General features: G+C 34.9%; 1 protein-coding gene across 1 annotated transcript in view; it reads right to left on the bottom strand.

Moving 5' to 3' along the window:
* The window catches only part of PDE3B (phosphodiesterase 3B), a gene marked incomplete at its 5' end in the record, with an annotated part of 82,543 nt that overhangs the window by 1,327 nt on the left and 55,553 nt on the right, over positions 1-25,663 (bottom strand). Inside the window, 14 exons of the mRNA XM_021402127.1 lie at positions 176-422; positions 895-1,056; positions 1,440-1,643; positions 2,764-2,963; positions 3,684-3,797; positions 5,542-5,653; positions 8,232-8,366; positions 9,114-9,217; positions 9,707-9,780; positions 10,315-10,516; positions 12,104-12,210; positions 15,205-15,347; positions 18,160-18,408; positions 19,263-19,313. Coding sequence (XP_021257802.1) covers positions 176-422; positions 895-1,056; positions 1,440-1,643; positions 2,764-2,963; positions 3,684-3,797; positions 5,542-5,653; positions 8,232-8,366; positions 9,114-9,217; positions 9,707-9,780; positions 10,315-10,516; positions 12,104-12,210; positions 15,205-15,347; positions 18,160-18,408; positions 19,263-19,313 — 2,104 coding nt within the window. The remainder of the gene's footprint in view (positions 1-175; positions 423-894; positions 1,057-1,439; positions 1,644-2,763; positions 2,964-3,683; positions 3,798-5,541; positions 5,654-8,231; positions 8,367-9,113; positions 9,218-9,706; positions 9,781-10,314; positions 10,517-12,103; positions 12,211-15,204; positions 15,348-18,159; positions 18,409-19,262; positions 19,314-25,663) is intronic.

Genomic DNA, 25,663 nt, shown 5'->3' with positions numbered 1-25,663 from the left:
AAAAAGCACGGATGCTTACTCACAATATTTGAATAGTGTCATGGATAGGATAGCAATTAATTTTCTAAGGATAATCACCATAGCTACAATACTTGAACAGTATGATTTCAACCATCATTGCTATGCCTGAATCTAGTAAAAGAAAACCAGGTGCCAATCAAGTATAAAATCTTACTTAAAATGAGATCATCTTCCATTTCTTCATCGTCACTCTCCAACTGAGCTCCATCATCATCTTCATTACTTTCTACATCCTCCTCTTCATCAACCCACTGCCCTGGAAGCAGCCCTGCTGCGTTATAGGAATTACAAAGGGGGCCAACTATGTGAGTGATGAAAGATTCTTGCAGTTTTGCAAGCTGTGGAGAAGAACGATCCATGAAAGGACTTATAGGTAATCCAAGACTTGCCTCTTCATCACCCTGAAAAAGAGATTACAAAGAAAAAACTTCAGAAAATATTAACTTTAAATTTTTATTTTAAAGATTAATTTTAAAGAGGTAAGTAAACATAAAGTTGATTACATCTTTTTACCAAAGGCAATAGTACTGTAGACTAAATTAAGGAAAATGTAATTAGAACAATTATAAAATGTTATTTTAAGACTTGCACATCTCACAATCCTCCCTTCACCTTTGTTCTCAGTTTCTCCAGAATTGACAACATTGGTAGAAAGCTCATCTTGAAGCTTCTAACAGAATTGACAGGAAGTGAAAGATTATGTTAGTATGCTTCATACAAAAATAACTTGTCAGTATTCAGAAAAAGAAGAGGGAAATACTTTATCTGACTTCATCCTGACAAGGAATAATGTTTATATTAGTTACACAGTTAGTAGCATAAAGAACTGATCATCTGCCTCAAATTAAAAATATGTATACTTTCAATACCTACCTGTTCATAAAATTCATTAACAATGCCTTCTGTCCATTTCAGGTGCAGCTCTCTATCTTTTGCTGGGCCATTGATATCTGCCAGTTTGATGCATATTTGACAGACAAGCAGGCGATCATTTTCATTGCTCCATTCTATACCATGACTGTTGATATCATTGGCCTGGGTTGAGCAAATACATTTTGAAAAATTAAGTTAAAACTATTTATGGGTATTACATTATTAGGCTCTGCACCAAGACATTTGCATTATTGTTTTTCTATAGACTTTTTTTTCTTATCTTAAGGTAGTCAAAAAAGTCATTTTCCATCTTTGAGATGAGACAGGATTGGGGTCTGCTATGGGTCTGCAAGGCCCACCAGGCAATCTACAAACCAACATAAAATGGTTCTGTATGAAGAAAATAGTGTATTTGCATTTTTTAAAAAACAATTTAATAATGTAAAATTTTAAATGCAGTTGTTTAATATCAAAAAATATTCAATAGCAACACAAAGATCAGTATACAATGACCAGCTCAGTGCAGGCAGTAAAATGTAACTAACCTTGGAATTAAATTCTGCAAGGAAATCAAAATGCTTCTTGAGATCTGTGGCAAGGATTGCTTCAATCACTAAGAAACGAAAACGCTTAAATTCTACATGATCAAGATTTGATAAGAAGTTGTATTCTGGTCGTGATAAGAAAAGATTCCAGGCAGAAGCAGCATGGTGATTTTCTAAGACTGACCTGTCATTGTAGAGAACAGCCTACAAAAGAAGAGAATCATAAGTAGACGACTTAAGATTTAGAACTAAATATTCTGAAGCTTAAGGACTAGTCACTAAAAAGTTGCTTTAGTTTTTTGCTTTTTCTTAATTAAACTATCCAATAATGATTTGCCTTCTAGTTTTGAGGGTTAAAGTGAGAGGAAAAAAGCCAAGTAGTAAAGGTTTTTCTTTCTTCAAACTCTTTAAAGGTCTTTAAAACCTCCATTCATGCTTCTAGGCACACACACCACTTAAGAAAGAGACTATGCTTTTGGTAATATGTATGGGGCATACACTAACATACAAAGAAAACAAAAAAACTCAAGTTGTATTGGTTCCCAATTTACTATTATTGTTGCCATTATGTTTCTTGTCTCAAACTTCAGAGATGCAAACCACCATGATCAGTAATTAGCATTTTTCTTCCTCAGTCAGTATTCCCCTATGTAATCTAGATATCTTTATTCAGTGATTTTCCTTCCCCCACCCCCCAGTTATTTATTTATTTTGTCTTTGCTCTATTTCACCTTATTCATCTTTGGCTTTTAGACCCTGAAGAGAGTCTCCTTTCTTTTTAATCCTTTTTCTAACAAAGCTGAATACAGGAGATGAAAGCAAGGATATCTTGCTCGTTTTCTCTTAGTTTACTCATCCACCCTTAAAGATAATGGCTGTTCACCAAAGCAGAGAAATATGAAGTACAGAGGCGAGGCAATGCGGTTCATTGAACTACAAGAACTTGTGTTTTTAAGGTAATTGCAGAAATTGCAATGATTTCATAGGACTTGCAAAATGGGATAAATCCATTAATTTAGCTGCCTAGACAGTCCTAGAACCAGCTCTCTTCGAAATTATCTTTTACTACAACCTACATAGATTTAAGTTGTTATTTATAGTTTTTTAAGCTGAGAATGATTTTTATATATGTACAATCAATGCATAAAATATACATGAGAATTTATCAGGGAAAACAGTTACACAAGTAAATTCAAATTAATTTCCCTGAGCCATAAATTGGGCAAATTATTCCTACACAGCCAATATTAGAGACGTAGAAGAAAATAATATTTACTATTCTCCTTTCAGATAGAAATCGTCTTCTGATTAAAGAATTTCTTACCTGTGGTGCATTTGTAGCTACCAAAAAAGCATTTGTACGACCAGGATGATCATAATCGTGCATGGCAGCTGCCACATACAAAGCCATCAATTCCAAGGCAGGAATGTTTGATGCCAGGCACCCATAACTGTCATCAGTAACATGACAACTTTTTGAAGAAATATAGCTGACTTGATCAGGAACAACACCATCAGCTTCATCTAAGAAAAATACATATTACTGTTTTTACATAAACCAGCAATTTTGAAGCACAATTGAAAAGGCCAGTAAGCAGTAAATTCATCATGACCACATGCATTGTCCAACAGGGTAGTTGCAGTCTTACAAACTCATTGAAATCTCTTGCTGTTTCAAGACATTACACAGGGGCAACACATTCTTGCAGGACATCCTGGAGTTTTTAAAGCGTCGCAAAACTGGAAGGTCCTAGAGCTCCTGCACTCAAACCAATTATTTACCTAGTACCAGAGAGGGATATTATCATACCTCAGATCTTTCATTCAGGCAAGTTTCCCCATTACAAAGTAACTACCATTCATACAAATTAAAGAGACTTTTGCAAGGGCTGTTATCTGTCATAATCAGGAAAAAAAAGACAATTTTTAAAATTAGTTTAATGTATTTCAAGTGCTAAAAATGTGCTGACTATAGCAGTACACAGAGGTTTCATTTAGCATAGAAAACTTGAATGAAGCAGTTTTGTTGGCTAACAAGCCAATTCTTCTAAAAGCTATTCTAAAATCAATTGCATTTTACTTCTGAATGGTATGTACAAGTATTGCCATATCGCTACTGCCTTATATTAAAATATTAAAAACACTTGAGGGATAAGGGTAATTAGTGGTTTTGTTCAATGTATTGTAATTTCATTAAAACATGCTTACAGCAAAAGAAAAGAAGTAAACTATGTGGATACATACCCATATCAGTTGCCAGTACGTGCTCATTATGAATTTGCTGAAAGCCAGGAATGGGACGTGTGGTCAGATACCATACTGCATGAAGAACATCTGTGGCATGTATACGATTGTGATCTGAAAATTAACAAATAAATAAATAAATTAGGTGAGTTACTGCTGTTTCTGTGTTTAAATTGTTTTAAAGCAGATCCACATTAAAAAACACATTTTTTTTCCCTAGAAGAAAAATTAAAAAACAAGAACCAAAACAAAACTATTTGTAATGTTTTTCAATTTTTAGTCAGACATAATACTTTACATTTGCCTTTTATTTTTCATTATGCCTTATTCAATGTCATTTTCTCATTTTTTCTTTTTCTCAACCTGTGTTGTAAACTTACTGTAAACAGTTTTCACAAACACACACAAAAAGTCAACTAACACTTACACAAAGTATAAATACACGTAAGACAAAATGTCTATACATCTAATAAAAGAAGAAAGTCAAATTTAAAATGTAGCAAGACATAAAAACACCAAAACAATTATCTATGTTTAATTTACATGAAAATGTGGAGAAACAAGACCAGAAAAAAGAATCACATACAGAAAGAGAGAAACTAAATCAACTTGATTTAGTTGTCAACAAGACTTGTTGACATGGTACTTCACATGGCAATAATTTTATTCATATAAAAACAGCACCTCTACTATCTTTAATTACACATGAAATTAACTTTTTTGAGTGTTCTATTTTTGCAGAAAGACCTGGCGAAAAAGCAGTATAGAAAAGTAAGTAAAAGGACTAATAAACCAAATTAGTAAGAATCCAAAACAGAACTGAATTTTTCTGTCTAATATCTAAATAATTATAACTATTTTTGATATATCATCTAATTGTTTTTGTTAAAATTATTCTCCTAATAGAATCTAATAATGTTTGTTGTATGCTGCAGAAAGGATCTACAGAGGATCACTGACTGACTATAAAATGAAACATACTATTAAAAAATGCGCTATAAGAAAACTTGATAGGATTTATTCTGCTGTTTTTGGAACTGTCTTCTCCAGTGAAGATCTGGAAGAAATGGTAAGCATAGAAAACAAGGATTTACAAACGAAAATTAGAACCAATTCTGTATATACGAAGGGACATGACAGACCTTCAAAACAGAAGAAAATCATTAAATATGAGTGGACAACTGTTCCATCTATCCCCAACAAAGGAACAATAAAAAAAAAAATCTAATGGATCAAACTTATTATTGGGCAAATCTCAAACATTAAGGAAAAGATTGCATTTAAACTGGCAGTAGACACTATGTAACTGTCTGCTTTTAAGAAAAAAGTCAGATAAATATCAAACAACCCCTAAGCACACTTCATCCTACCTGAGAGTCAGAAATGGATTAAGTAACCTTTAAATCAGTGATGGCCACAAGCACTCATACAAATTTGAAACCTACAGGCATCTGGGCCAGTAAAAACATCTCTGACATGATTTTATTTTTTTTTTTAAACTGGCAGCCCTGAACAGATTGATGAATGATTACAGTCCAAGATATTTCTCATTCTTCAATTACAGCTCTAATCCAATTTTCTGTTAAATCAGCTGAGGTTCTCCTATTGACTTCACTGTTTTTGATCAAACTAATCATTCAAAAATCTTTAAGACTGTATTCAGCCTATACATTAACAAGTCTAGCTTTGGAGGGGTTTTTGGTTGGTTGGCTGGGTTTTGTTTTTTGCTAAATTATTACAGATACATCATATAAAAATATGTTGTATGTCTCCACACTGAACATGAATATGCCTCTATACTTCAAGGAAATACACAAATATGAAAGAAAAAAAACACATACAATTGGATATTACTTACAGGGAATATCTCGGTAGCCATTTTCCAGTGCACAGAAGTAATTCATGAATTCTTTAATTGGGATTTTGAAAATCTCAAACAAACCAGTGTCTTGAAACAAGGTGTAAGTTACCTAAACATATATTAAAATGAACTTTAGCCTGGAAAACATCACAACAGCTTAGCATACTCTGCTTCGTCAGTTTTTAAAATATTCCCTTCTTTAAAAATTTTGCTTGCTGACAGAGCTGAAAATTGCTGATATTTCATTAAAGTTTGCTTGAAAGCTAATGTCATACAGTTAGATGTTTAATCATTTTAAATTCAAAAATAAAAAAAGCATTTTTATCATCCTCTTAAATACATATGATAAAAAACCTGCATTTTGCTACTGATAAATTATATGCACAACTGATTGTTTTAATAATATTCATCAAACTTTTCATAATACATTACAGAACTCATGCTTTATTCCATCCATGCCCTAAACATAAGTAATCTATATTCTTACTTATTACTCAAAAATTCAGATTACCTAAGAAGCCACACCACATTTGGTATTTATTTTTGAGACCTTGGCAAACAAATCCTTTCTCTTCTGTTCACACCTCAGGTATTTTTTGACAAATCTATCAAAAGCTATCAAAATGTTCTCAGAACATCCACACATGTACATGCAGTACAAAAATATTAAAGTGAGTAAGTAGAATTTGGTGACTACAAAGACATAAAAGCCCTTTAAGGCTGCAAACGTTGAGAAAGCTTTAAGTAAGACGGTACTTCTCATTTTTTTGCCACCTCCTTCCCAGCCACTTGAGAGACTACAAGCTCTAAAGTGTGGTATGTTCTCAAAGCAACATGAGAAAAAAATGAGGGGACATCCCTCCTTTCGGCTGTCCTAATCATTTCCTTTATGCATACCCAATCTGCAAATCTTACAACTAGTGATGATAAAAACGCAGCTTTTATTTGGATTTTAACCAGAATACATATCATACGCTTATAGCATAACTGACAAAAGGACTGGGGAGAAGGAGTGGTAATACACATACACACAATACCAGGAAGAACTGATGCATAAATTCTGGTAGAGTTAAGTAGAAACCTGCACACTGAATTACTTACAGGTTTGAACTATCCTATAGGTTGCACACAAATGAAATGCCAGCTAGTGTGGATCAAAGAACACAGGTATACAACTGCAAAAATACCACTCAAAAATGGATCGTGGCATTCTACACTGCACATTAACAGCAGTCAATAACTGAGGTGACAAAATTCCTGTCAATTTTGATTAAATTAAAAAAAAAAAAAAACACCTACTTGAAGACTTAAAGTAATAGCCAGAATACTTGTGGATTAGGAAAGAAAAAATAGCATCTAATGACAAAAATTAAATTCATAGAATCATAGAATGGCCTGGGTTGAAAAGGACCTTAAAGATCATCCAGTTTCAACCCCCCTGCCATGGGCAGGGTCGCCAACCACTAGACCAGGCTGCCCAGAGCTACATCCAGCCTGGCCTTGAATGCCTCCAGACATGGGCATCCACAACCTCCTTGGGCAACCTGTTCCAGTGTGTCACCACCGTCTGCATAAAAAACTTCCTCCTAACATCCAACCTAAACCTCCTCTGTCTTAGTTTAAAAACATTCTCCTTGTTCTATCACTATCCACCCATGTAAACAGTTGTACCCCCTCCTGTTTATATGCTCCCTTCAAGTATTGGAAGGCCATAATGAGGTCTCCCGGAGCCTTCTCTTCTCCAAGCTAAACAAGCCCAGTTCCCCCAGCCTTTCTTCATAGGAGAGGTTAAATTATCCCCATTGTTTTTTTCCTGACTTCAGCATAGGTGTCAGTCTATTTTTCCACCTGGATCTGACTACTTCTAACCTGTTCCCTTCCCTTCAGGTGCTTGTTCATAACACTACCTTTGAACCAAGAGAAACATGCATTCTAATTCAGGATAGAATACTTAGAAAACTAAGATACCAGCAAGTAAAAAGCATTTAATCTTTGGATCAGAACCAAATCCAGCTCATACTACAGCCCTACAATTTCTAAATCCAGTATAAAGAAAGAGACACCTGTAAAAGGTGACACAGATGAATCGGAAAGTCTGGGGAAGAGCAAACAGGTTCATTCTTTTGCACTTGCCATTAGATTGGCTTCAGCACAACATTAAACTGCACCGAAGAGCTTAACAGTAAGTCAGAAAGAGATAAAAGGGATACTACATGCATAAAGCAGCATGGAAAAAAAAATCCCATTGTTTGTAGGATCAAGAGGCAAAAGACTGCCTAAAAGATCACTTCTCTTCCCTCACAGGTGTAGCTCTGCAGAAATATTTTACTGAAATGAAGAAAAAAGAAATGGTTGACAAACAAGGTAGCAATTCTGAAAGCAGAAGACAATTTTTTTTTTATAGGAAATAGCACATTACCACAAAACCTTTTCCAGTAACCACAAATCTAACCTATTTTACATTGAAAACAAAATTCAGTCAATTTGGAGCAACTTGTCTACAAACAAATCACTTTTTATGGTTTACAATGAGATGGAGCGCAGGAAAAATGAAATTCCTACTTTACAACTTACATTTACTTTAAACATACATTGAATACAAAACATCTTTGTGGTTTAAATAAAATATAAAGGCATAACAGCTTCAAGCACCCTCCCTATCCCTCATATAACAGAGGACAACAAACCTGGCTAAGGATCCTTCCAGACTGGTCTCCCATTTCTTGCACAAGGTCAAAAATTTGGAAATTCCAGTTGTTCATTTTCTCCATCAGTGAATCGTGTTCTGTTATCATTGTTTCTAATTTAGGACTCTGCACCACCTGCAATACAGTAAGATATTTAATCACCTCTAAAATAAGAATGGTGAGTAACTTGTCAACAACATCGACCAAAAAACTCTACAAATATTATAAACCATTATTGAATTTACGGAATGGTGCCATATCTGTGGCTATGAGAAAATAATAAATTAACAGTACAAATAGAACAGTTAGTTGCTGGACTTTTCATATCCTGAGATGGTGATAATTATTTTATCATCATCATCTTTAAAGTGAACTGAGTTAATAAAACAAAGCAAAAATACATAGGGTACTAAAACATATACTGAGCTTTAAGAATACCTTAGCTGAACTAGCCTTAAAAAAGTGTTGTGAAGACCCAAAATATCAGTAAAGCTTATTAAACACTTTGTCTGCTTGCACATCCAATATACTGTATTGTGTGAACACCAATAGTTACACTGAAGCTACCACATTTTTCATAAACTTCCAGGAGAAAATACTGGTCAATTAGTATTTAAACATACTATCTACCTTAACTTTATACAAATTAAATTTAATCAACAAAAATTCTGGCAAGTCACTATCTTGTCATTTGCTAGTGAAATTTATACAAGGTAGAAATATCCTATGATTAACTGTAAACTAATTCCAGTGATGCATCCTTTCCCTTCAGACATTACAGTTGTTAGCAATGCAAAATCCACTTTACAGCATGTTTCAAATGATACAGAAATACTCTACTGACAGAAGTTACTGCAAGTCCTTTTGCAATTGCATGCTTACAAGTGAATTATTTTGTGTTTGAGTAATTATTTCCTTCTTTTCATCTTTTGTCTCTTCTGTATGGTGGAAAGACTCTTTTGAAAGACTAGTGCTTCCAACTTCACCTTAAAGAAAATAAATAGATAAATACTATATCAATCAATTATTTGTAAAATACTAATGTGTAATAATTCTTTAATTTATACAGATTTCTTCACAAAAGATAAAAACGGTTTGTTTGTAAACCAATTACTCACAAACTTACAAACAAAAAATTGCAAAGGAAGAAATCTATTGCAAAATGTATTTGAAGATTTAGAAAAGATAGCATGACTCTTTACTTGCACAAATGGTTTCAGTGTTTAGTTTAGCTGAGATGGTAGAGACATTTTGAAATACTGAGTACAGGTCTATGAAGGTACAACTGGTAAACTATTATAAAATTCTTATTCTGAAATAGTATTTTAGATTATATCAACTACACTAAGTAAAATAAAATATATGGATAGACATTAGTTAAAAATATAGTGAAATTTAATGTAGAAATAAAAAAAATCTTACTTTAATTGGCTTTGAAAAAACCCACAAATATTTATGTATTTTCAAAATCCCACCTGATTTTTTGTCTTTATATTCCGCAAATTCTTGCTCTAGTGATGGAATAGGCTTGAGTATCTGACGTCCACAGCTTACAGAATACATGAAATATATTTAAAACATTCAGTATTTTTCCTCTTTTGCTATTGCTGTGTTCTATTGAGAAATATCTGCAAATTACTTTCCTTTAAAAGGTATGCTTTTCAAGGTTCCTCCACCACATGACATTAGTATTTTCTCTATTTATACACACACAGATTTAATTTGTACTTTGAAAATAATCAGCTATCACCTCCTCTGGACTCACCTCCACAAATTAACAAATTAAGGCTAATTATTTAGAAAGTATTCAGATGTACAGAATAAAGATCCCAAGCAGGAAGTAATTCTCTAAAATCTGTAAAATATTGTAACTCTACAGTAAATGCTGCTTTTCCTACCATTTCAATTCAATTTCACACATGCAGCATTTTTCAGTTCCCTGAATAACACAGTTACAAATTATTATGATATGCCTTTTTTTCCATACTAATAAATAATAGGTCTTATTATTTTTCTTTCTTTGAAAATATTACTAGTATTTTGAACACATTGAGTTAGTGAAAATGTTAACAGTTTACAGTACCTGCTACACACGTAACCTACAGGTGTTTTAACTTGCTGCTGAAAATCTGAAGAACTAAATGCATGTGCTGGAGGCTTATTGATATTAATACTTGGTTTTGTAAGAAAATCAGCAGTATCAGGAAATTCTACAGGTGACCAGCTGCCACTGGAGACAGATCCATGAGTAGGTGAACCCACTGGACTCAGGCCGGGAGAAGCACCTTCCAAAACAAACGTAACACTGGGATCAGATTACAATAATAACACTTCTGTTTAGAAAGACTGGAATTAAACAAGAACCTTTCTAAGCTGTAAAGAACATGGAAGTAAATACATATAGATCAGCAAGATTTATTCCAAGTTTTGAAAGCTACTGATATACCACACAGTCAAGGCCACACATCTGAACGATTAGTCTATGCAAGGTGGTACAACATCTGGCTTTGAAAGGTTTTCTTTAAAAAAAAAAAAAAAAAAACACTTTGGCAAACTTTAATCGATTGCTGAAGTTTCCATTTTCTTTTCTGAATCGGGATTTTATTTTTAAATTTTCCAGAACAAACAAGCAAAACCAATTCATTATTGGTAACTGGCCTGGGGAAAATCCTTTTCTTCATTGTTTTGTGATTAAGGAAAAAAAGGCTTGAGATGCTTTTAAAAGCAAAGCAAGAAAAGAAGTTGTAATCATGTCTTTGAAGCAAGTGATTAGAGAGGGCAGATAGTGGCCATTATTAACAGGGATGCGTCCTTTCATTAATGCTTTGACAATCTGTGCAAATCTGCCTAATAATGCATTTTAAACAAACAAAATCAAAACAAAAACAAAACAATAGCAAAAAAAACAACCCTAAAGTTTACTCATGGGTAATTAAAAATTTAAAATCAAAACAACAATAAGATCACTTGCTTACATCCATGAAATTCCCCATTCTTGTGGAAAAACTAAGATAGAACTTACTTCAGAAAATCTAGGAAAGAAAGCCCATAAAATCATACTTTGATTACTATACACCTGATGTGAATTTAAAACAAAATTTTGTGTTAAGCCAAAATATCAGTTCTCTCCTTTACAAAAATTTACAAAAGTTGGGTTATCTATGAGTGCACAAAGTGAGCTATAGCCACTGTAAACAAACTTTTATCAGAAAAAAGTGCCCTTTGCCAAAGGCTCAAAGAGCAAAATAACATAAGTGTGCTGTGGGTGTCCCATAGCTAGATTAGTTATTCTCCTGCAAACTACAAAAAAAAAAAATTCGACCCTAATTGTTGCGATTATGCACTGCATGTTAACAAATTACTAAAAGAATATGCAGTAGGCCCTAATTGCCCTTTAAATAAGAGATGTGTAGGTTATACTCCTCAAACAGTTTCACAGGCCACCCTGAATCAACTCACAAGCCTTAAGAGTAGAAATTAAGTTTTGTTGCTCTAAAAGACAATTTTTTATGTCCACATTGTCTAAATAACATTGTTCTATTACAAAAAGCAGCCGTACAAGAAGAAAAAGAAAGGGTTCCTTATTAAGGTATGGGAACATTGCAATTTTTAACAATTACTAACAAGGCCAAATACAACATTTTGCAGATTCATAGCTTTAGGCAAATATTTGAGCTTTATACACAGTTGTTGTCAATTGCAATTTTGAGTATTCTTAGAAGGAGATTAAAAAAATATATAAGTATATTTTTAGAAGATACAGAACATGCTGGTGTTACCATTGTATGAAAAAAATTCAAAAAATTGCAATACATGATGTACTTACTACCTTGTGCGATTTGCACAGTCAGATGGCAGGATAACAATCTTACCTGCTCGTCTGGGACCTATATGGTGAGCCAGTGTCAAAGATGATGATCTTTGTTTTGGTATCGTCAGCAGGCTTGCACCAAAAGACCCATTTGAATGAGATCCTTGGCTGAATTAGAAACAAACAAGGAAATCAAAACCAGAATTCCAACTAGCAAGAATTTTTCTTCTTTCATACCTTGTATTCCACCTTTATCCAATAAAATCCTTGCAAGATGTCCAGACTGCTCTGACATGGTTCCATTACCACTCAAAAAAAGAAGGTACCAGGAAGAAGTGCAAGACCAGATAGACAATATAACTCAGTCACACAAAATAATAAAGATATATATATAGGTACTAGGCAAAAGCAACGGAAAATATTATGTAGTACTAAAATGGCACAGCGAGTGTATTCAGACAACTTGCCATATCATTTTCTAAAATGGTGTTTATTTTTTGAGCGTTGTCTAGAAAGGGCCCAATGTTCTGAGTAATTTTATTTATCAAATAGACTTCTCCACAGAGCACTGAACAATGCCTTCATTACCTTTTTTTTTTTTAAAAAAAAGGAATACTTTGGAAAGTAATTGGAATTTGCTGAATTATTATGTTTTGCATAACTCCTTAACATCCCACTACTAAATATTACACAATGATGCGTGAATTGATTCTTAAGGGATAATATCAGATACAATAGTGAACGCTTCAGCAAAGCTGGCTATTTTCTAATAGATCTAAGAGCTTTTAAAATATTGTTTACACTGCAAATACAATCTTATGCAGCTGCAGCCTGCTTCTCAAATAAGTTTTACATATTTAATTATTTAATTTATTATCTTAAAAATAATGCTGCTTGTAACTGTCAGCTTTAACAGTTCTATCGTTAAACCTGATTGATAAGTTATGCCATCTGCTGTTGTAGGCCTGGAATTACACTCCAAAATTCCAATTGCGTACTTCCCGCAGTAAACAAAAATGTGATGTGCAATTAGAAGCAACAGTACACATGTAATCTCAATTTCAAATACTTTTTGTGAATCTAATTATTTATTTCTAGAATGGGAACACAGTATTTATCCAAACAGTTTTAGTCTGATTTCATCAGATTTCAAAGAAAACGAACACAGAATTATACCTGATATATTTTTTTTAATAGATAGATATTAAAAAAATAAGTGAGTTAGAGAATAAAGACAGATTTATTATTTTGAAGTCTAATGCCAAATTATTAGGAAACTTTTAAAAAATTGTTCAACTTGATTCAATTTTGGCAAAATGAATTTTTTGCCGTCTGTAAACTGTTCAGCTGTCATGACTTACATGTACCCTTTTAAAGCATATAAAAATGCTACACTGGTATTTAGTGTAGGAAGACTAGATAACTAGCAAGGTCAGTTCACGTCAAATTAGCTTAAAATACAAACCAAATCAAGAGAACAAGTCTTAAGAGTTGCTTTTGAACACTCTCTTGATAGATGAAGATAACATTAAATCAAATTTTAGAACAACAGTTATAGTACCATTGTGTAATATCTTATCTTTCTGAACTCAGCTAAAATTCAGTTTAAAGCAGACACTGTATGTAAAAAAATCTTCTCATTTTTGAAAAGCTTTCCTCCTAGCAGAATTTCTTACTTCACTCTCCCTTTTGACTGTAAGCCTGCCTCTCCTTTGCTTCTCTTCTAACAGTCATTGGGCTCCTCTTTGGGATGAATCCTGCTCTAAGACAGGAAAAAACTAGGCCTTTTCTTTTGCTGAGTTACTTTTTCTAACAATTTAAAGAACTGACTCAAGAGCCAGAGCCAATGGGACACGGAGCCAGAAGGAATGCAGGACTGCCTCTCCTGGCTACTTCCAGTGGATGTACCTGGGGAGACTCTCCAATGCTGATAACCAAATCAGCATGAACTTAAAATCTTTAACCTACCATCATAATCAAGCAGTGAGAATTTGTGATACACTTTCAGCCTGATTTGAGAAAACCAATGGAACTGTCGTCTACGGATGAGCCATATAAGTAGTATAATAACTAGTTAAACTTTCATTAATATCAAATTCATCTGGACAGTCATACCTATGGAAAAATATTCATAAAAATTTACAGTATCTGCAATCATATTTTGTAAACAAACCAGAATTAAATTATAGTTCATAAAAATTTGAAGCATTTGTGTTATTTGAGGGGAAAAGCAGCCACAGACAATTGCCAAATTGTTTAAATGGTTCACTATAAAATAAAATATTGTCTTGATAAATAAACTATTGGACATATGCATACAAATTTTCATTCACTATTAGTAAATATCAATACCACTCTAACTCACATTTTCTTTTAAAAAGTCATCTATTTACTTTCCCTGTGATCTATGTAAAAACTACTCCTAACAGGTAAAACTACACAATGAAATCTTTTTTTTTTTTAATGATTTTTAAATTATTTTATTAAGTTGCACGACAATTTCAAACATCTATTGCACTTTTCTCACAAGACATTGAGCTAAACCATGTGAAAAATTAAACAAAAAGAAAAAAGTATAATAATTTTATTTCTAATTCAAAATATAATGTTGATTTTAGAAACAAAGCAAAATTTTTGCAATTTTTTGGCATCATACTGATGAGAAAGCTTTCTTAGCATGCCTTAACGCTTGCTTAGTAAGTGTATGAATAATAAATACTGCAATACACGCAACAGTGGATACCAAATGCAAGAATGTCACATAGTCCTTATAAGTAGGAAACAAGTTTTCAATACGTTTAAAATATGTATCACTTTCAAATTTCCACAAAAAGGAGAATGAGGAAGTCAGTAATGATTTACAGGTTACACAATTGCAAAACAAAGTAATTTGACTACTTCTTTTGCTTCCTACTAAAACTATTCAGTCCCACTCACTATGATGGTGCAAGCCATTCAGCCTCAAAGTGACTTAATTTCTACTTGAGACCAGAGTTATAGAAGTACAGTGTATTATTAACTTGATACATTTTCCAATTTAAGCTGTCAGAATTTGAAGACTTAACGTAACTACAAAATTCTACCATAGATACTTTCAGCATTACAGATATTTTTGAAAGGCAACATTTACTATTCTACCCTTAAATCCTGTTAGGTGCTTACCTTGACACACTATAGTCCTGATGAGATCTCTTACTGTTACTCCGTTCCCATTTAGAGGATGGTGATTCTATAGGTGGAATACCAGAAACGCCTGAAGATCGTCTCAGCTGTGGTGTTGGCAGGCTATTCCTGCCAATTAATCCCTGTTGAATAATTTCAGTATTGTTGAAATTGATGTAATTGAAATTAGATGCTAAGACTTTATTTTTTCTTACTGAAGATAGGATATGACACTACTGTTAATTGTTTATTGTAAAATAGGAAGCGTGGTGTTTCATCTTCATTCTTACTGATCAATAAAATCAAAAAGATGTATTTAAAAATTATTTAGATTATTACAATTAGTTATGTTTTGTTGGTGGGCGTTTTTGTTTGTTTGTTTGTTTTTTGTGTTTTTTTTCTTATTTTGTTGTGCTTTGAAATCCACATGGTTCAACAATTATTCCTCAATTGCTTGTAAAAATTGAGATCTTGTAGAGGACAACAGACGTAGGGTTATGGATGATTTTTCTACCCAATTCAACCATACAGCTACACAATCAGCTTTCCCACACCCAGAATAGCCTGAGATTTCAGTAACTCAGTTAACAAAATCGACACATATTGTGGAAAACAAAGAAAAGATGATAGTACACAGGGCCAGTTCTGGTACATCAAAGCTACCTCTCTGTTTCCACGCCTGTCTCATAGCACCAAGGAGGCTTCCCAGACACCTCTCCACTCCCAGCCTTGAAGCTGTGTTATTTTAGACATTCTGCAGCCCAAAAACAGAGAATCACTGCTGTGATTCTCAAAAGGTCCTATATGGAAATAACTCCGGACTTACTAGCTCTACCTTACTGAACTACACACAGAAATGTATAGCAACATTTAAATAGTAACTAAGAGAATCTAAGTAATAGACATAATAACATCCTTGAACCTAAACTGCAGAGCTAGCTCTGGCTTATCTGCATCCACTGCACATAAAAATCTATATATTGTATTCTAACCGCATTTAAGAAATCCGACTCCTTTTATTCTACAGTCCACTTGTTAATTTGACCCCTGATTTGTCCATTCAGTTTCGGGAGGAAGGTAGTGTTCCACATAACTCAGATGCATGGAATCAGACCTTGCAAAGGAAAACAAACAAAACAAACAAACAAAAATGATGCCAGAAAAGAATGTTTTAAACAAAAAAACTTAAAAGGAACATTTGCAGAGTGAAGTCTGCAGGGTCACATATGAGGACAAGTGATACTTGGATACTAACCTCAAATGGTCTAGCAGAAATTCTGACTTCACAGTTTTAAGCTTCACTGAGTGCTCAAAGATCTTACTTCACTCACTACCATATACTTCAAATAATGAAAAAGTGTTAACACAAAAGATTATTTTCTGACCCTGAAACATCAGACTGTTCTGCGTCCTTGATATAATATGTACCTTGACTCTGTTTGCTTTGCTGCAAAAAGCCACAGTCAGAAAGGTGAAACTGCACAAGCAGAACAAGACCACCATCTCCCACAGAAACCTGCAGTAGTCCTTAACCAGCCCTACCAGAATGAGAACCAGAGAAATACATTCTGCCAAATTAGACAAACCACTTACAGCAATGCTGCACTAGAACAACAAAATATTCAAACAGGCAGATAATGAAGGTGTTAACTAAGCCCACTCTTGCAGAGTGATTTGCTATACAGAAGTTAAACAAAATCAAAGGCAGATCTGAAATCAGTCAAATACGTGCTGGAAAAGTTATATGCAGGAAGCAGTTAGGTAGGCAGCAAGGGTATGCAGCACCTGTAAATTGTCTCACAAAAATAATATGGATTGATGCCTTAAGACAAACTCCAAACAATCAGAGAAAATAACTAAAACTGTAAAGCAAGACTCAAAAATTCCTCTAGGTTGGGCATCTAGACCAGAGAAGGAAGACGAGTTGTTTGAGCCCAGAATTTGGTCACAATGCAAGACTAAGCCCTACGATCTATCAGGCTTAGAATGCACTTCTGTGTCAGTGGGCTCTCATGCAACATGGGGAGCACAGCTGAAAATCGCTGACAGTAGAGCAGAAAAGTCTACTCCCTGAAACAAGCACACGTGTCAGCATAATACTGAAAGAAGGCTCCAGCATATGCACTGAATCTAGCTCATGATCCAGTTTATCCGACCTGAAAATACTAAGGCAGCAATCTGACCAATTTAGGACAACCTGCCAGCTGTATGAAAATGGAAGCAGCAGTGCAGGGACTTCCCACTCTAGCCTCTGCAGAAACTAGTTTCAAGTTGTCAGCACTGTGCTACCCTAGAACTCTTAGCTCTGGTGTACCACAGTTGAGTTTGAATATTTGAATGCTTTTCCACCATGTTCTTTAACATCTTCTATAGTTACTACGGACTTGCTTGCAGTTATTTACCCTAGATGATGGAGAGGTGGCAACAGATTTACACACTGGTTCCACAATGTGAAGTGCTGCATAGGAAAAAGAGATTATTCTTTTCCTTTTACATATCTTGTTTGCTTCTGTCTGATAGCTAGCTTGATGTTCACAAAAAATGAATTTATTCTGAATAAAGTCAATGACAAAGTCATACAAGTCATGCATCTGAAAAGTAATTGTTAGATCAAGAACAGCTCTGCTTGTCCCATCAATGTGAGAACGTAATATTTTCATTTTTTATCTGCTTTCTTTTTTCTTCTCCTACTTTATTTTTTTTAAATCCCGTGTTTATTTCGAGAAAATGTGCTCAGCATGCAGACCTATCTGTCAGCCACTTGATTTTGCATTCTGGCACACGTTTGCATTTCATTCAATATGTTTTCACAGCTTCTTTCTTTTGACTTCACTGTGCACAGCTACTCCATAAAGAAGCTGCTATACACAGAGGAGCATTCTTTCCAAATCATTTTTTCTCTCTCTATATATTTTTAAATGGCAACACACAGTGACAACAAAGAAGTAATTTGACCTTGAGCGGCTTTCGATCTCCTTTTTCAGCAGGATCATCTACTTCAGGACAGGGGAAGAAACCAGCAAATGGTGTGAATGGATTGGCCTTTGGCCTGCATGTGCCTGAGAAAGCTCCAATCAAACTATTAATGCTTCGAAGGGAAGAAATCACTTGCGGTGGAAGGGATGGGTCAGTCAGAAGGTCTGTTAGCATGCTCCGAGCCTCATTTAGTACTGAAAGATCAACTCCAGTTCCACTGCCAGCATTCTAAAATAGATGGAATTATTGTACAGTATTAATGTCAAAACACTTAACTTTATTATCAATCCTAAGTAAGCATCCTACCCACTGCAAAATATACACAGTATTTTTCTTTTAAAGAAAGAATATACAGACATACTAACAAAGCAATTTTTACTAGTATTTCTCATGCAAAAAAATTTTCAGAATTCAACACTAGCTACCAGTTATTTTTTTATCTTTTAAAAATAAAGATCCTATCCCAATTCTTCTTCATTCACTTTTGTATTACTTAGTCTTAGAAGAAAAATTAGTACTCTGTATCCTCCAATAATGGCAACAGAAGCTTTGGTGGCCAAACTGTTCTAAGACTCTTGCAGAGGTGAAATTTCCACAGCCTAACTATCAGTGTTATTTCTATTCATATTGAAATAAATCCTAAAAATTGTCTCAAAAACATCATTAGTGTCATTAGTTTTTATTTGGCACAGCTCCCTGAACAGGAGCAGGAATAGTTAACTAGATGCCAGCACTGACACAAGAAAGAGAGTGGGAAACATGCAGGAAAAAAGGTCAGGCCCTTTTAGGTCTGAGTTTTCTGACATCTGTGGGGAATCACTCCCTAACCTTATGCTAATGGCTATTTAAAGGACAATCAATCAATGTAAAAAAGCAAGCAAAATCATTCCCATCTTAGCTGGGTTTGATACTGTTCTCATGTACACCACAGAAAGCAGATCCCTTCAAGTTGGTCTGACTGCGAAGTATCAAATCATTGCTACATAGGTACAAAAAACTAGAGCGTACTAGAACAACTTAGATAAGTAAAACTTCTGCACTCAAATTTCTGTAAAGTACAACTAGATTCATAACACACTGACCTGGTAGTAGGGCTTGCACCATTGCTTCAAATCCCAATCCCAAAGTATCATCTGTAAAAAAGAAGAGTAACAGCTGATATTTTAATGCTTAAAAGCAAAAATAGAATAAATATTGATTATGTATTGCAATATAAAATACTTCTTCCTTTTTTTTTTCCATGTGAAACTGAGGCTATTTTTTCTGTCAGTGCTACAACAGCTAAAATCCTAAAGAAATGTCTGAAGAAATTCCCATAAGAGATCCCAATAGGGATATAGTTACATATATTTATATATACACATACATACACACACATTTATATATAAAATATTTATTATGATCTAGCAACAAAACTGTCTCTCCAGTTTCTCCACCTTCTTCTTGTCCTATAAATTTGGACTCAACTGACCAATTAAAGTCAACCCGGGCAGTCTACAAACTTTGAGTCATATTCTGATCATAAGCTACTTCTGTCATAGACCAAAATTACAAAATACTGTAGACAATCAGTTATTTGAGAATATTTTGTATATTTTGGTTAAAGGAGAGTCAGACAGAATCCGGAAGGTAAGGAAGCTGAGGTATTGTGGCAGAGATACAGGATGAAAGGTCGACAAGAAGCCTTAGAAATCATTATTTGCTGTTTCTGTTTCTTGCAGAAATTATTTTTTTAGACGACAATCTAGAAAAAGTCCCTTGACTTTCTAGTTCCTAAAAAGAGAAGCAAAAGGGAGAATAGTTATCTGGGATACGCATACATGTGACTGGGTCCATAAACAGGATGAGCTGTGTAACACAGTTAACTACGCCACTGTATGTGCTAGTATCACTGTCGTTAGCCTCTCAGGAGTAACACTACCACACTGAACTGTGAAATGAGAGACACGTGGCAAAAAGCATCCTACAGCTGAGAAATTAGGCCGCCTTGGCCTCCTTGTCCAAATACTTTCCCAGAACCATATCTCATTACCAAGACTTAGTATCAGCTCATTTTTTATATGCTTTTGCTCCAACATTAAGATATTAAAGTAAATACAAAAAAAATACACTGATACACGCTGATATTAGAACATCAGACATGCCTTGGCAGTAGATGCATTGCCCTATGTATAATTTCCATACGTGTACACAAACTGATCAAATGACCATTCTGAATGACATTGGCTTTATATCTAAACTGATTTGTATGTGTTTTCTGAGTCCTGTTTTCACAATAACAGTTGCTAATCTTTTGGTAGAAATGTAATACATTGCATCAGTTGTTTGCCATTCAGAACACTGGCAGTAGCTCTATGAAAAGAAATGCCCATCATATGTATTCAGCATCACTAGTCACATTAAATTACAACACGCAACCTATTATGTAAAACCATCAGGTTTTGTGACTATTGTTTTTTCCCTACTCCGTAAATATAGCATCTGTAATGACAATGTCTAAAAGTTCAGTTCATTTATCGATTGATTTGTTTACTTTGAGAAATGTACATAAAATGTAATTTTTCTACTTAGTTTTATCTAATAAAACTGCATGAATTCCACAGCTCATGGCAATCTATACCAGCTGAATTAATCTTTCCTTCTCTTAAAAATCTGATAGAGAATCCAACATAGAACTTCTTTTTCTTCCCAGAGCCATTCAAACAGAAACAGTTTTGTAAGCTCTGTGTAGAAAGCACTGTATTATCATCACTCATTTAAAAAAAAAAAAAAAAAAAAAAAAGCTCCTCAATACTTCAGGCTGAAAACAATATCTGTACTTTAAAAAGCATTCTCTTGCAGGAGAAGTGTTTTTTTAGTTTCTGCTTGAATATGATTACCAATCTACCAGCCAAATAGCTTCACAAAACCCACCAAAACCACAAAAGAACGTCAGCAACACAATCTGAAGATAGTATCAGCTTCAAGTACGTCAACAGCACTCACTTAATTTTTCAGTGAGCAAAAAATAAAAACAACATACAAAGAATGAAATTCAGATGTCTGCTATGTTTCAAAAGTGTTCAGTCTTTCTTACTTCTTGACAGCCACTAAATTATCATGGCAGACCAAGTTTCTAATCATTCTCTGATAAATTAATTCATTTGCACAACAAAATGTGTACTCACAAGCAAAAACAAAGACTACTCTTTTTTCCCCCTCTCTTCCACTTATAGTTACAGAGCGCAAATAAGGCACCAATACCCTTGCCTCCTAGTTCATATTTTGCAGTCCTATAATTTTTTCTGCTTATTTTCATAGGTGAGAGCTATGTTTGATTTTGTTCCTCCAAGACTAACAGCTCTTTCCTGGGGCAAACACAATGTTCCATGCTGGCACTAGCCCAGCAGAAGGTGTAGAAAGTGTCAATGAAGAAATGCAGGCTGCGTGACAGCAGTACCCAGGCAAGGACGACATCTATAGGCTCCTCTTCTCTTTTGTTATCTTTCTACGGACACTATTAAGCAATATGTTTAAAGTTATTAGTTACGACATCCACTTGCTATGAAAACTGAAGGTGGCTAACCACTTAAGCATGCGCACAGACTGAGAACATCCATTTTACATGAAGTAAAATTAATCCAAGAATTAAGAGTTTAAGGACTTGAGGTTTGGGGCCCTCATTCATCAAAACTGTTTTAAAAACTTAAATATACAAAGTGACTGTTAGCCTGTCAGTGATGAGCATTACAGTAGTGCCAAACACTGTCTCACCATACTCACGCATTGTATTAGCTCCAGAATATTTCTGTACCAAACCTTTAACTCCAGATACTTTTACTGACACAACTGCTCTCTTCTGTGTGTGCACACAAATGTGTACATACCTATATGTATACGCACTCATATAAGCTGTCAAGTTTTGGAGGATTGATCTAAAGGACTAAAAGTTCAAAGACTTCCTTTTTGCTTTAGCACCATCTTAGTAGAGAAAAAACCTCAGTGTCTGAGAGGCGTAAACTATTCATCGCTACCACTAAAACTTCTGTCCTAATACCCACCCAGTGTACACAAGGAAAAACAATGTGCACGGTTCACTCAAAGCCTACTTCGAGTGGAAATAATGGTTTGATACTTTGAATGGGAGAGCAATATTTCACAGACAATTTTATTTAAATGAAAAACTCCACAGCTTGGATTCATGATTGAAAATTTTCTACTTTCATTTCATTCAAGCTTTGCAACTGATTTCAATTTTTGCAGCAAAAGAATGAGAACAGTTTTGAAGTAACAGAACACAGGTTCATCTGTGTGTTACCAACAGGTTATTACTATTTGTTTTTATTCACTATACATCATCATTAATTAAAAGCCAAATCTCCTGAGAGGAGACAGGTGTATTGTTTTACCACAGCTACCAGGCTATCATCATGCATGTTAACTGTAAAACTTCCATCTGGCACATATTGAGATAATTAAAATAACCTGATTAAAACTGTAGGCACAATCTCTTCTGCTAAGGACGGTGAAAAACTACAGATCACCACACAATTAATATTTTTCCATGGTAAATACAACTTGGTAAAATTCTGTTTTACCCAAAGCCTTACAAGTTAATAATGAGAAGGGGATAATCACTCGTTCTTAGATGCTGACAATAGGCCACAAGATGGCACTCACATCCACAAAGCCTCCCCCTCCGACAAACTCGGAGAGAAAGGAACAGAAACTAGCAGCGTTTTTCCTCTGCAGAACTGAAGTGGCTTTAGGGACCAAGAGGGGTGACAGTTTAAAAGGTTATCACAGCTGATCAACCTTGCTTCTTCACAAAGAAACTTCTCTGCTGAGGGAAGAATCTACTCTTCACCATTTCTAATCAGAAACTACTTATTGGCGACACTTACTTTCTCACTGTTTACCACAATTTGTTCAATTAGCTAAAGGCCATGCACTGCAACTTCATTTCAAAACAGTAAAAGGCACCATCTCTGGAATTACTATTTTTGAGAGTTCAGTAGCCAAAATTTTAATTAACTACCACAGATTGCCAACAAAAGTTACAAAGAGCTCCACTAATCTTTGAGCAGAATGGGAGTAAAAAGGAAATGGTTTAACTTAATGTGAACTGACCTTAAAATATGTCTTAGGCAGAGCATCAGCAATTTTTGATTTTGCAACCATTGGAATTGTTGCAAAAAGATCCGTACTCTGAAATACTAAGATTTTGTAACTCACTTGCATGTAACATTCTTCTTTATCTCCTCTAACAAGAAACACCTGATCTAGGAGGAACTTGAGTCACAGAAGTTCCGAGTTACAGATCATGTACTCGAGCTTCTGAGCATCAGTTTGCAGTGCCAACACTACAGAAGCCACACGATTGGAAGCTCCTTCAAAAATAAAATCGTTGTGGGCTCCAATAAAGCTGATGAACTTCTGGTGAGGTGATAAAATTATGGCTTTCCACTCTCCATGAGCACGCGCACCAGATTATCAGTCATCCTGGAGGATGTGTTCTCATCTCAGCCCAACTACTCCTAGAGACTCCCAGTTCATCCAAAGAGCAATGATCACGCTTTCTTGTTTTCATATAACTGCTTGTCAGGCTGATCAGAGTTTTGAAGGAAAGTTACTACGACAACAACAGCAAATAAACAACAACAATGAAAAATATGTACAAATGTACAACAGTACTACATGTTCATTAACAGTCACGGTCTGTATTATGCTTACATATAATAATGGAGTCTATGTAGTCTATAAAGTACATTTCAGTACAGTTAAAATGAGATGAAGCAGCATACAAAAATGCTTTAAGTACAAGTGGCTGTTTTGGATTTGGGCACCATCAGCTGAGATGATGGGTTTAGCTCAAACTGAAAGGTGTTACTCAAATAAAGGTAAGAGTCCCACAGAGGGAATTTTTATCACTGGAAATAAGGTTCAAAAGCTAAAAAATAATTGTTAGAGCTTAACAACAGAGTAACTACTTAGAAGAATTAACTGCTACATTCTGATCTACAGATGTTTAGTTGAATCTACGGAAACTTTAAATATATATCACTTACTGGAAACACGCAGCAAAATGGGCATTCTGCATCAGGTATTACCCTTTGTTTATAACATTTCCTTATACTACTGAGGAATGTCATACAATTTGAACAAAATAATTTTAGATTCAACTTATCTGATGCTATTCGTAATCCATCAATTTATAGGGAGGTTTAGGGTTAGAGAGGGAGGAGGAGGGGTGGGAAATAACTGAGCAGAACAGAAAAAGCCCTGACTGTTGAACATCCACCTAAAAATTACCAGAACTTAAGGATAGCACTTTGGCAAAGCACATGTTGTTAGCAACACCAGACATATCTGTTAAAAAAATGTACACAAACTAACAGCAGTAAAGGCCTTTCCTGATACAATTTATAGTATATACAGCCACAGGAACAAGCAACATTACTTATACAAAGAAAAAGTAAGGAAAAAATATCACTCTAATGGATTGCAGTCCAAATAAGCTAAAAGCAGATGAAAAGTAGGAGAACACAGCACGAGAAAGACGTGGAGTTCTTGGAGCAGGTCCAGAGGTGGGCCAGAAAGATGATCAGAGGGCTGGAGCACCTCTCCTGTGAAGAAAGGTTGAGGGAACTGGGCTTGTTTAGCTTGGAGAAGAGAAGGCTCTGGGGAGACCTCACCGTGGCCTACTAGTACTTGAAGGGAGCGTATAAACAGGAGGGGCTATGACTGTTTACATGGGTGGAGAGTGATAGGATAAGGGGAATTTTTTTAAACTAAGACAGGGGAGGTTTAGGTTGGATATTAGGAGGAAGTTTTTCACTCAGAGGGGGGTGACGCACTGGAACAGGTTGCCCAGGGGGGTTGTGTATGCCCCATCCCTGGAGGTATTCAAGGCAAGGCTGGACGTGGCTCTGGGCAGCCTGGTCTAGTCGTTGGTGACCCTGCATTCAGCAGGGGAGTTGAAACTAGGTGATCATTATGCTCCTTTTCAACCCAGACCATTCTATGATTCTATGAAAAAGCACTTTTCCAACTAGAAGATAACTAATAAATATGCTCCATACCCTAAGGTGAACTGTACAATCCATACAAGCCCATACATACTGTTATGATTTGTAACATTGCTGTTTGATTGCCTAAACTAGCTACCCAGTAAGTTTCAGTTTCAGTGATGTCTTGGCATGCTTTTTAATGCTCATTAGAAAAAGAAAACTTGTCCAATTTGACACCACTTGTTTACATTCCATGCTCCGACCAAGTCTTTCATTGATCAAATTTAAGATTCCTAGTTGCTAGTGGCATCTCTTTGACACCATCAGGCATCGGCTCCATAAGTATTTCCATAGCAACCAAGCATAGAATTAACTAAACAATGAAACCAACACCATAGTGACTTGATTCAGAAATCAACTCTGTAAAAAATCACTTCATTCAAAAGCAAAATTCTTCAACCAGACTAGAAACTAATTTGTGGTAAAATATAAAA

Source organism: Numida meleagris, chromosome 6, assembly GCF_002078875.1.
Source record: "Numida meleagris isolate 19003 breed g44 Domestic line chromosome 6, NumMel1.0, whole genome shotgun sequence".
Lineage (NCBI taxonomy): Eukaryota > Metazoa > Chordata > Aves > Galliformes > Numididae > Numida > Numida meleagris.
This window is presented reverse-complemented; position numbering and strand designations above follow the sequence as displayed.